The 13,184-nt window shown below is 39.9% G+C and overlaps 1 protein-coding gene across 1 annotated transcript in view; it reads right to left on the reverse strand.

The window, feature by feature from the left end:
- LOC126456428 (L-xylulose reductase-like) overlaps positions 1-13,184 on the reverse strand; it is a 63,513-nt gene that overhangs the window by 24,007 nt on the left and 26,322 nt on the right. Inside the window, exon 2 of the mRNA XM_050092179.1 lies at positions 9,057-9,306. Within this exon, the coding sequence (XP_049948136.1) occupies positions 9,057-9,306 (250 nt within the window). The remainder of the gene's footprint in view (positions 1-9,056; positions 9,307-13,184) is intronic.

The raw sequence follows: 13,184 nt of genomic DNA on the forward strand, positions 1-13,184 counted from the left end.
CAGGTATACACTTGCACACACACACATATCCATCCGCACATATACAGACACAAACAGACATTTGTCAAAATAATGTTTATACAAATGTCTGCTTGTGTCTGTATATGTGCGGATGGATATGTGTGTGTATGCGAGTGTATACCTGTCCTTTTTCCCCCTAAGGTAAGTCTTTCCACTCCCGGGATTGGAATGACTCCTTGCCCTCTCCCTTAAAACCCACATCCTTTTGTCTTTCCCTCCCCTTCCCTCTTTCCTGATGAAGCAACCGCGGGTTGTGAAAGCTTGAATTTTGTGTGTGTGTTTATGTTTGTTTGTGTGTCTATCAACATACCAGTGCTTTCGTTTGGTAAGTTACATCATCTTTGTTTTTAGATATAAATACAAAATAATGTTTATACAAATGCATGCTGACCATATACTATTTCTTTTTAATGTGACTAATATGTCTACTCAAGAATTCCTCTAGGGTGTAGAAGGCACTGTTAAGGAGAAATTTTTTTAATGTGGATGAAAAGCCATAGGATTTTCATCTGAATGGCATGTTTTAAAGTATCATGATGGTTCAAAGAGGATCATGCTCATCTTCTTCTGCCAAAGTATAGAGATATTTTGAATGGCATAACATTTATACTAGTGGTGTACCCCAATCCACCTGGCAGTTGGTGGATGGGTACCACCTGGTCAAGGGGTGGGCAGAGTGAAGTTGCTGTGGTGGTGGTATCAGGTGCAAGTTTGTATCCCTATATAGGCAATCCAGCTGCATCTTGTCAGATGGATGGTGGTGGGTGTACTTTCATTGTATTCCCACTAATGCAGAATTCCTTGCTGCACTCATTTGGTATCCTGCATCCTTATTGGCCCGATTGTCATTAATCTGTATTTCTGTGGATTAGTTTATGATGCAGTCCCAATAGCTGATTGCTTGACATAGCACCTTGATGTTCTGTAAGTCAAAGGTGTAGTCTTTCTAGATGCTATACTCTGCTATTGTCCCTCTGCATGTCCCAGTTGCACATGTCTGATATGCTCCTCACAGCATTTTGAAATACAGGCCTGCATTTGCCCAATGTGTTGTCGGCCACATTCTCAGGCAGTGCTGTAAATTCTGGATACATTTAGTTTAAATGGTTTTTTTGTAGAATCAAGCCACTCTTTTTTCTTTGGCAGTGATTTGGTGGTTTTTAAGCCACATTTTCTAAGTAGTCCCACAGTTTTGGCCGAGAGCAGTCCAAGTACAGAAGGAAAGTGAGTTTCTTATCTTCTGCTTCCCTTCCCAGTTCATGCCATCTTATCTCTTCTTGAATCCTCTACTAATCTGTGCTTCATTGTCCCTGTTCTTGTTGAGCACTTCCTTAAGATGTTGTACTTTGGCTGGGAGGCTTTCTTTGTTGCACATGACATACATCCTATGTACCAGGGTAGTCAACAGTGTCTGCTGTTGTAATGAATGGTGGCAGCTCATTGCATACAGGTAAAGATCTGTGTGAGTCTTCTTCCTACATAGTGAAGACCCAGTATATTATCTGCTTTCTTCTTTATTAGCATATCCAAGGAAGAGAGACAGCCATTCTCCTCTATAAAGCAATGTTTAATTGACACTGTTAATGTCATCCAGAAACCTATCAAGTGCCTTTCTACCATTCTCCCATACCATGAAAGTATAGTCAGCATAGCAGAAGAAATACTTGGTTCCTGCCAAGCAGTTTGACAGGAAAGCTCCTCAAAAATCCAGTGGGGATCCCATAGCTACCCAATGTATCTGTTCATAAAATTCTTTGTGGCACTTGAAGTAGAGGGGCATTGGTGTATGTTCAGAAAGTTTCACTATTTTCAGCTCAAAAAGTTAAGACAGTGTCATCAAGAAGTCTTGCAGAGGTGCCTTCATGAATAGTGATGTAACATCAAAACTCATGAGCAGGTCATCTGTTTGTAGTCACATGTGCTTAAGCTGTCTCACGTAATCAGCTGAGTTGTTAATGCGATGACTACAGTGTTCCACAAGAAGTTTTAGAAGTGTCACCAGATATTTGGTTAGTCCATAATTGTATAAATTAATGGTGTCTAGTATTGGCTGCAGAGGCACTCGTCCTTGTGTATTTTGGGCATTCCACATAGATATGGTGTTGCCTGCATCCTGGGGTACAGACACTTCTTTACTACCTCTGGTAGATCTGAACTCTTCAACAGAGCCATCCTTTTCCTGGTCATTGCTGAGACTGGATCCATCTTAAGCTTCCTGTAGACCAGGTCCTGTAGCAGTGAGACAATTTTATGATGGTCGTCATCATAGCACATCAACACCATTACATTTCCTTTGTCACTGCAAGAACTATAGTGTCAGCATCATCTCTCCATGTTCAGATTTCCTTCCAGTTCACTAAAGCCATATTCAGTTTTAGAAGTTGGGATTTGTTGACAACCCTGCATGTTTGCTTCCTGATCTCCTCTGCTTCTTCCTTTAGCACATCACTAATAAGGCCCTGTTTCAGTATGATCCACAGCATGTGTGTTAAGTTCAGCCCTTCTGTGAGGACTGACATTGTAGCTGAACCCAGTACTTTCTCTGTCAAATTTACGTTAGCTCTGGAGTTATCTGCCTGCTTCTTAGTCATCTGAGCTTCTAACAGTCTGTCAAATTTGCCAAGCTGATTTTAAACAGTCCTTCATTTTGGTACCACACAATGAGCATAATAGCTTCTCTCCACATACCGGTAGTGCCTTTACCATAAGCAGATGGCATGCGAGCAGGGTGTAAGCATTCTTTTCCACCTCTTTCTGTGAAAAGTGAATGCACTCCTTCACTATGGCCAAGCCTGCTTGTTGTAAAATCTGGGCTGTCTTCTTGGATTTTGTGACTGTCTTAACCATGGTAAATTCCTCACTTCAGCATCACTGTAGAAAGCAAAGGTACTAAGAAGGTTTGCTTTCCTGGTGCTTTCATTCAGCAGGTGTTTGAAACTCCAGATCATCTCCTCTCCACAAATATGCTGTATGTGTGAATGCAGTATATTGCCAATGAAAAGCTCTCGGGTTTCCAGCCAAGTGGCAAGAATAAAGTACCATGACATTTTGAAAAGAGTCATACTTATCATCCTATGGTAAAGAGATATTGTGGATGCCATAATATTATACTAGTGGTGTAGCCCCCTACATCTGGCAACAGGATGCTGGGTACTGCCCATCAGAGGGTAGAGTGTGGGGGGTCATTGAGGTTGCAGAGGTGATGGTAGTGATCATGCATCTCTATCTGTGCATTCTGGCTGCATGTTGCAAATTGGATGGTGCTGGGGACATTCTCCTGAGTTTCAACAGTATATCACTAATCATAAAAGTCCTCTAGAAGACTCCATGACACTGCTGTCTCAACTTTTCAAGCTGTAAAAAGTGAAACATTTTGAACATGGACCAATGACCACACTTACAATACAATGGAGCATTTTATGAACAGCTGAATGGAATGGCAATGAGATCCCCATTGGCTCCATGATCACAACTCTCTACAGAGAACACTTTGAGGAGGTGTTCCTTCAAACCATTTGCCAGAAATGCAAGCACTTTTTCCACTATGGTGATGATACATTTGTTGTATGAGAGCGTGGTAGACAGACACTCAATGATTTTCTGAACCATCTGAAGAGCATCCATCAAAACAATGATTTCACTATGGAAGTAGAGGAAAATGGTTATTTCCTTTTCCTGGGCATACTACTAAAGAAGAAGTCAGATGGTAGACTGGGACATTCAGTATGTAAGAAGAAAACATAGAGCTTTACTAGTATGCAACAAGCTGCCACCATCCAGCTCAACAGCAGATGCTGCTGACCATCCTGGTACATAAGATGTGTGTCATGTGCAATAAAGAAAACCTTCCAGCCAAAGTACAATATTTAGAGGAAGTGTTCACAAGGATGGGCACAGATCAGTGGTGCATTTGAGAACAGAAAAGACTGAACCTGGAAGGGAAAGCAGAAGACAACTCAGTCTGCTCTCAGCCAAAATTGTGTAGCTACTTGGAAAATCCAAGTTAAAAACCATTTTCTGACCACTGCTGAAGATGAAATATTAGCTTGGTTCTACAAAAGTCCCTTTTAAACTAAATGTACCTGGGTTTTACAGCACTGCCTGAGAATGTGGCTAACAATACATTGTGAAAATGCAGCAATGTATTTCAAAATGCTGCAAGGACCACACCAGGTATGTGGAACTGGGACATACAGAGCATAACATCAGAACATCAAGATGCTATGTTGAGTAATTGGGTCGGCATCATAAAAAAATCCATTAAAATACAGATTCATGAAATTCAGGTCAACAGGGATTAAGTATACCAATGTTGAATCCTGTGTTAGTGACAAAATGATGAGAGCACACCCAGCCCCAGTCATCTTGCAAGCTGCAGCAAGAATGCCCAGACACAAGCAAGAATGTGCATCTGCTATCATGACCACCACAGCAATCTAACACCACCCTTCCTGCCCACTGGCTGGACAGTACCTAGCCCCCATAATGAGGTGGAGGGCACCCACCACTAGTGTAGCTATTATGGCATTCACAATATCTTGACACATTGTCAGAAGGTGATGAGTATGACATTCTTCGAAACATCATTGTACTTTAACACTCAACACCCAACTGGAGACCCAAGAACTTCTCATCTATAGTATACACTGGGAAAGTCTACATTCACACCATGTAATTTACTTTTGAAAAAACTTCTATTATCTGTCAGACATTTTATTTCCCTGGATAGATGTTCACGGATTTTTATCACTGCATATTTCACCTCTGTTTGTGCCAAAGTTAGGTTCATTAAAGGGTAATGCTGGTCATTTTTTGTTCTAGTGATGTACTTATGAATATCTCTGTTACTCTCAAACTGAAATGGACTGTTGATAACAGATTTCTTAAGTGAATAAGAGTACTGTGAGGCTGCAGTAAACGTTTCCAGCTGTTTAAAGACATACTTGCAAAATATAAATGTGTGACCTCCACAAATAATTCAAATTACTTTCTTTCATGCAATGGATAGTTTTTGCTTAAGTTACCCCAGAATAGAAGACATCAATGAATGAAAAATAGCAAACTGTTTTAACTTACTGACTTCTATATCCCCAAGGTTGGCAATTATCCTTATGGCAAAAATAGTCAAACCTAAAAGTTTCATCTGCTTTACTGTACAAGGTGAATCAAAAAGAAAGAAATGATATCAATTGCTTATTATAGACAAACTGTGAAAGATAGAAACACATTGTGCATTTCACTGGATAGAGGACATTTCAAAGTTTTGTGTTTTTATTTATTTATTTATTTATTTATTTACATCCTGAATCTTTGAGGTACATATACCATACCTTAAATGTTGTTCACACAGACGCTTGCCATACAGTCAACATGAGCACCATGCAACACTCAGAAAACATTGACATGGTAGGCCCTTTCATTCCACACAAGAATCAACAGGCCTCTGTTTATTGAATCAACAGCATCAACAGTTTAATTTCTCAGATATTGAAGAGAAGTTGCCATAGGTGGAAGAAAAACTCTGTGTTTTATGTAGCCCAACAGAAAAGAACTGCTAAGTGTGAGGTCTGGTGACAGGATAGATGAAATATTAATTTGAAAAGATGAGTCATTTGCAAAAATTGTCTCCTAGCATATCCTGGAGAACTGAAATTTAAAATTCATACCTTCTGCTATGGTCATTGTGACACAGTTGCTGCAGTAACTGAAACTTGTAAGGCTTCAGATGCAGGTGCCATTTCACAACCCACCACACCATCATTTGAGGAGACTGAAGTTCCTGGCCAGCGCATCTTGTGGACTTCTGAGGGCTCCATGTGAACATGTCTCAGATATGCTTCATATTTTCATCAGAAGTGTGTGGACAGCCAGGGCTCTTCCCTTTGCACATGCAACCGGTCATAAATTTGCTTGTGCAGAGGTGGCTTCTTGCTGAATTGACAGCAGAAAGCATGTTGCACTTCAACAGTAACTTGACTTTGTGCAAATTCCAACACAAAAAATGATTTCTCTTGTGGTGTAGTTGCCATATTGCTACAAACAAATAACAGTGCAGCTGTGCCAAAACTTTGAACCTTCTTCTATGCAGTAACATGCACAATGTGTTTCCATCTTTTATACTTTGTCTGTTATAAACAACTGCAATCAGTTTCTCCAGTTTATGTTTTCAGTAACATGCACACTTAAGAAATTATAATTTTCTATCCTGTTTATTATTTATTGTTGCTATACTAGATTAATTGGGGTGGCTTATTTTTGACATGTAAAGACTATGTGAACTGTGTTGTTGTTCACAATAATGCTTCAATTTTTGAATCATCTGCAAACAGGACTAATTCTGCCCCCTGATTCCAATGAAAAGGTAGGTCGTTAAAATAAAGCAAGAATAGTAGTGGACCAATAATTGAATCCTGTGAGGCTCAGATTGTACTTTTTCCCATGCATGTAGTGTGGCATCTTTGTACTACTCAAACACTGTATGGTAACTTTATGGACTCTGTTTCTTAACTCAGGACTAAACCAGGCATTTGCTTAACTATGTATTCCATAAAAACTTAATGTCTCTAACAGAATATTATGATTGACACAATCTAATAACTTCAGTAACTCACCAGACATCCCAATTGGTCATATTTAATCATTTAAAGGTTTTATTATTTGCTCAGTGCATGTAAAAATATTGATTCAGTAGAATGGCCATTTTGAAATTTAAACTGTAACTAGCCAAGTATCCCATTACTATGCAGGTGAACAACAATCCTGGAGTACATTTCCTATTCAAAAATCACAGAAAAGGATATAAGAAGGGATGCTGAGCAATAGTTATTGACATCTGTGGATTCACCCTTTTTGTGGAGAGGCCTAGTAGTGGCATATTTCAATCTTTCTTGGAAAACGCCCTGAGTTAATGACACATTACTTAAGGACTAAGGACATAACATATTATGGGGAACTTAATAGAGAAATTATCCACCCCACATAAATTTTTACTTTCTAGAGCCATGATGATATTTCTTATTTGAGATGAGTATGTAAGATTAATTTTTATCCACTAAATGTTCTCTGTATTGCTTCTTCAGTGTACTCTTTTGCTTTCTTTTCTGCACTACTTGCTCCCATCGTCTCACCTATTCTTAAAAAGTAACTATTAAAAATAACTGCTGCATATGACTTTATTTTGCAATGCTCTCATTCCCTTTAAAAGAAGTAATGCCATCTTCTGTGGCCTCTTAACCTTTTTCTCTTTTAACAAATTTCATTATTTGATCTGTCAGTTTCAGACATGATGTGAAGACTACTAGATTTTTTTTTTTTTTTTTTTTTTTTTATTTTTTTTTTTTGCAGTTTTTCTGACTATGTTACAGTACTGTTTATAATAAGACGGTAGTCATAGTGATTACTTGTTCTGGCTATTTTGTGCAAGTCATTTTTTCATTGTCACGAGACTCTGATACCTGTAGTTATCCAGAATTTCTTTACGGCTTCTCATAATTAAATTAAATTTTCTTTTTAGGAAAAACCTCTCTCTCTGTTCCTCCTTGCTCTCTCTTGCATCTTCTCCTCCCCTTCTCTCTGACAGTCCCCTATTCCTGCTCCATATGTCCATCTCCTCCTCTCCCACCCTAAGTTCATCTCCCTCTCCCTGTCTCTCTGTCCATCGCCTTTTCTTCCCTTTCTCTGTCCACCACTTCCTCCCCCCACCCCCTCTCTGTCTGTTTACTCCTTCCACTCTCTATGAATGTCACCTCTCCCCTTTCTCTGAAAATCTCCTTTTTCCCCTTACTTTGTCCATCTCCTTGTCCTCTCTTTCTCAGTCCATGTCTTTCTCATCCCTTTCTCTGTCTATCTCCTCCTCCCCTCTCTCTGTCCTTCCTCTCCTCTCCATTCTCTCTGTCCACTGCCACATTCTCCCTCACTCTGTCCATCTTCTGCTCCTCCTTGTCCATCTCCACCTACCCTTCCCTATGTCCATCTTTTACTTCCACCTCCCTAAGTCCATCTCTACTCCCCCCTCCCTCTGTCCATCTCCTACGTCACCATACCCCAATGCATCTTATCCCTGCAGTACTTCTTCACACACACACACACACACACACACACACACACACACACACACACACACTTTTAGCAAATTGAAACATTATCAGTCCTGCTGTTTACATTTTATGAAAACTAAACTATCTAGACAACAATTTTACCTACAAGAAATGAGTCAAAACCATGACAGAAAACATTTTGATTGTGACGGTAATAACAATAGTGCACATATATATTCATTGTTGTGTGTTTAGACCTGTTTTTTTAGTTTCACATTTGTCCTTATGCTGTGCCAACTTTTGTATGAGCAACAACAGTGGCATTGGATGAATCATTTACTAAAGATATTTGAGCGCTCTTTAATTGAAACATTATCAGTCCTGCTGTTTACATTTTATGAAAGCTAAACTATCTGGACAACAACAATACCTACAAGAAATGAGTCAAAACAATGACAGAAAAATTTTGATTGTGACGGTAATAACAACAGTACACATATATATTCATTGTTGTGTGTTTAGACCTGTTTTTTTAGTTTCACATTTGTCCTTATGCTGTGCCAACTTTTGTATGAGCAACAACAGTGGCATTGGATGAATCATTTACTAAAGATATTTGAGCGCTCTTTTGAATGTATAATTGCGGACTCGTTGCATAACATCATGGAAAATTACTTGCAGAAATGTTTTGAGCAGTGTAAGAAATGAATGCTGACATACGTGGACTCAAATTTGTCTCACTCTGAAGGCAACCACTATTGATTCATCATATTATGTAACACTTCTGTAGTAAACTGCTCAACCACTGCTATTAAACTTATTGGTTTTAATGAAGCTTGCTGCAACATATGAACACAATTGAAGGTGTAAGAGACAAGCGTGCACCAATATTTCAAAACAGATAGTTTCTGCAACACACTGCGTACTATCAGATCAAATGGAATAAATAAATAAATAAATGCAAGCAGTCTCTTTTACTTTTTGGTGTACCTTTATTACCTGTCAAATTCTTCTGGTTTAATGTCTAGAAAAGGATTGAGGCTCACTACTCCTGCATTATTGACCAAGAGATCTATAGGTCCAGCTGATTTCACAGCTTCTCTTGTTTTATCCCAATCACTTAGGTCTACAGCAATTGTAGTAACATTCACTTCACGGGCCAATTGTTCTAATGGTTCCTTGTTGAGTGAAAGTGCAACAACTTCAGCGCCACACTTCACAAGCTGCTTTGCAATTTCTTTCCCAATACCTGAAACAACAGTTACTGAAATATACTAAAGAAATATTTTATGTCCTCCAAACAATGACAAAGAATAACTCTCTGAATAAATTATCTTGAAGCTTCATTTCTGCATTTAAATACATGACTGTTTTTAGTGGAACTGAAGGACATATGTGACACTGCAGTAGAAATATATATTTATTATCTCTGAAGGAAATGCTGAATTTCACACATGATTTCATAGTGACTGTATGTGTGAACTATTATGGCACCCTTAAAAAGTGACAAATTTACTTATTTTATTTTATTGCCTTCATTGAACCATTTCAGTCCATTCTGTTTTTTATTTTATTTTTTAATTTAATTTAATTTTATTTTTTTTAATTTTTTTCTGTTGGTCAAAGTACTTCATATTTTTCATGCATCTCAACTTTCTTGTTTCATCTGAAATCATCTTTCCTATTGTCCGTTTACTGGATTTAGTTTTTAGCCTTTTTTGCTATAAGCTTATTGATTTTGTCTGCTTTGATTTTTAAATCTTCATTTGTGATATGTAGTTCTCTTACACTACATAAAAGAAAATGTATATGTATCTGTGTTAATGTCCACTTAACTTTATTACATAGCATAACAGAACAACAAATTACATCAAGTGGGAAACAAAATAAATTTCTCAAATTTAGTCCAAAGAAATCAGCCCCAAAGATAATGCATGCAGTGTCCTGTCAACTATGAATAGTTACTATGACCCCCCCCCTCCCTCCCTCCCTCATCACCACCCCCTCTTTCACCCCCTAAAGTGAAGAGCAGCAGGTATGACAGGGTACTTTAACTTCACCTTCAGGCCTACATGAATATACACTGCAGGGGGTGGGTGCTGTTGGATGGTTCTGCTGATACATCTGGTCCCAGGCTGTGAAAGTCAGGCCAGTCACAGCTGTCTGGCTCTGGTGGGATTGCTGACTCAATATGAGGCATGTTTGAAGTTGACTGTGGGGTGGTGGGTGATGATGGCAGCATCCAAGCAGATATTACCCACTCTATGGGGATTTTGATTAGCTTTCCCTTGAGGAGGACATCCACTGTGTGTGTGTTGCTGCAGTACTTGGTACAGGCCAGTGTACAGTGGCTGCAGAGAATGACGTACCAGGTTTGTGCTAAGCATGACATGTGCACAACTATCGATAGCCTTGTGTATGAAAGAAGGGTGTGTGCCATGCTATGACACTGGAGTTGCACAAAGGGTCTCCATTGGCTTTCTGATTTGTTGCAAGAGATGGGATAGCTGCACCTCATTCAGGAATGGCGTGGGTGTGAGAAATTCCCCTCAGGCTGCTTAATGGTTCCCCATACACTAACTCTGCTGAGCAACAGCCCACATTATTTTTAAGGTTGTCTGTAAATCCAAGAAAACCAGCAACAATTCTTGAGTCCAAAAGTCTTCATAACACATCAGGGTGACCTTTCAGATGTGGTGTCACCTTTCTACCAAGCCACAAAGTCTTCATAACTGCTGGAACTGTGTGGACTGAAAATAGCATCCCTGGTAAGTGGTAACAAAAAATGGACATCCAAAATGGACCACCCAAGTTTCCATGAAGGTTCATGGGATGGTCTCCACAGAAATGTCTCTGATCAGAATGGCCTCTGCCCAACAATGATCCACTGTTGTAAGCAAATACCTATAACTGAAGTTAAAATCTTCTGGGTTATTAGGCTGCATCATATTTCTTCTAAAATGATCGACGTTTCAACCCCTCTTCTGGGATCTTCCTCAGGATCTTCTGGTGTCCACTACTACTAGAACACTGATGCAGCCTAATAACCCAGAAGATTTTTATTTCAGTGACAACGGCCATAAAAGCCTACAGACTTACATAAATATCTATAACCTTTGGAATGGGGGAAGGGTCCCAGCAAATCAATGTGGACATGCCCGAAATACACAGTAGAAGTCAGGAATTGGGTTCTGGAGCATGCACATGGCTTCCTATATTGCTGCATTGGTGCTGAAAGCGGGTGCAAGCCAACTCCCGTGTATCTTTCTTGATTGATGGCCACACAAAAAGGTCCATCACTAACCTCACCGGCGTATTAGTTCCTTAGTGCTGCAGGTTGTGGATGCCACTGAATACTTTTTTTCAGAATTGGGGAGTAATGTATGGGTATGGTCTGGTATTAGAAATGTTGACCTTCTCTTAGCAGAGCAGCAGGGTGCATCCATAAGTTTGAAACACAGGCCATTAGAAGAGTCTGTCAACAAAGACTGTAGCTGTGCATCTGAATTTTGAGGCCTTGAAAAGTTCAGAATAATCCAGCATTGGATTTATCCTGTTGATGTGTGAAAAAACAGACTGCCACAATATTGTCAGCTCCATGAATATGGTGCACATCTGCAGAAAATTGGCATATGTACTCAATTTTATGAGCCTGATGAGAAGAACATGAATCACCAATTTTGTGGAAACCTGACATTATGGGTTTGTGGTTGGTGAATACTGTGGCAGGTCTGCCCTCAATGAAGGGACAGAAATGCTTGACACCCTTGTACATCATGAGGAATTCCATGTCATATGCACTCCAGTGAGTTTGGTAATGGTAACTTTTGAGAGAAAAAAATCTAGTAGTTGCCAATGTCCGTTCACATTCTGATGGAGTGCCACACCTATTTCAAACTGGCTTGTATCAGCTACTAAGGCTAGATGAGCTCCTGGTGTGGAGTGTGTGAGAGCCACTGCATAATGCAGGCTATTTTGTGGCAGCATGAAGGACAACTCCATCTCAGTCATCCATGGAGCAGGCATTTGCCATTTTTGTTATGTCTATCCAAAGTGTTGTTTAGCGGTGTCTGAATGGTGACCATTGTGGGGAGGTGTCTTGATAAAAGTTTTATCAATCCTAGGAATTGCATGAGTTCCAAATCATTTGGAGGCCAAAGGAGGGTACGCAAAAATTCACATCTCCCTGAGGGTGGGAAAATGCTCTGAGCTGACACAATGTAACTTAGGTAAGTCACCACTGGTTCCCCCAGACATACACTTGTCCTCATTAAGTGTTATTCTGTGATCACTGAGGCTGTTTCAGATCTCCTTCACATGCTTATCATGGTCCTCAGCATTTTCAGAGAATACCAAAATATTGTCTAGGTAGGAAAAAATAAGGTAAACCTCTTCGTACATTGTGCAAAAACCTCCTGCCATGTTTGGGCAGCATTTTTTGTCCAAATGGCATTACCAAGAATTCAAATAACCAGGATGGGGTTTTCACTGCCATTTTAGGTATGTCTGGTTTTGCCCTGGGAATCTGGTTGTAAGCCTTACGGCAATCCAACACACTGAATGTGGTCGGCCAAGCCAATGAATGAGTAAAGTCTTGTATGTGTGGCATGAGGTATCTATCCATCACAGTTCGGGCCTTCAGTGCTCGATACTCACTAAGTCACCACACGGCTGCCACAAACCGTCTTTCTTACCATTGAGATATAGCAGAGAGGACCATGGACTGTCAGATGGTTAGATGATTTCTTCTTGTAACATCTCATCAAAACATTGAACACGGCCTTCATTTCACGTAAGCGATCAGCTGGAAGTCTACTAACATGGGAAGAGACCAATGAGCTGGTGTTGTCCAAAGGTGGTGTGCAGTCTTATTCTGTGACATGGCGGCTCAGGTGCTGCCACTTCAGGGAAAGTGGTGATGGGCTGATGCTGCACCATCAGCCGTTTTACGATCATTTGAGCCATCTTCAGGTCAGACTAGTCCTTCAGCACAGTAGTCTTTATCCTGCCATTTTCTGAATGTAACGTGTTGGACATGATATTTTTGCACCACTATCCTTCACCAAACTATGGTTGGTCGCTTGCAAATTGTGGTGATATTGCTCCCACCTGCTTCTGTCATCCTTG

The sequence above is a fragment of the Schistocerca serialis genome, chromosome 2 (assembly GCF_023864345.2).
Source record: "Schistocerca serialis cubense isolate TAMUIC-IGC-003099 chromosome 2, iqSchSeri2.2, whole genome shotgun sequence".
Classification (NCBI taxonomy): domain Eukaryota; kingdom Metazoa; phylum Arthropoda; class Insecta; order Orthoptera; family Acrididae; genus Schistocerca; species Schistocerca serialis.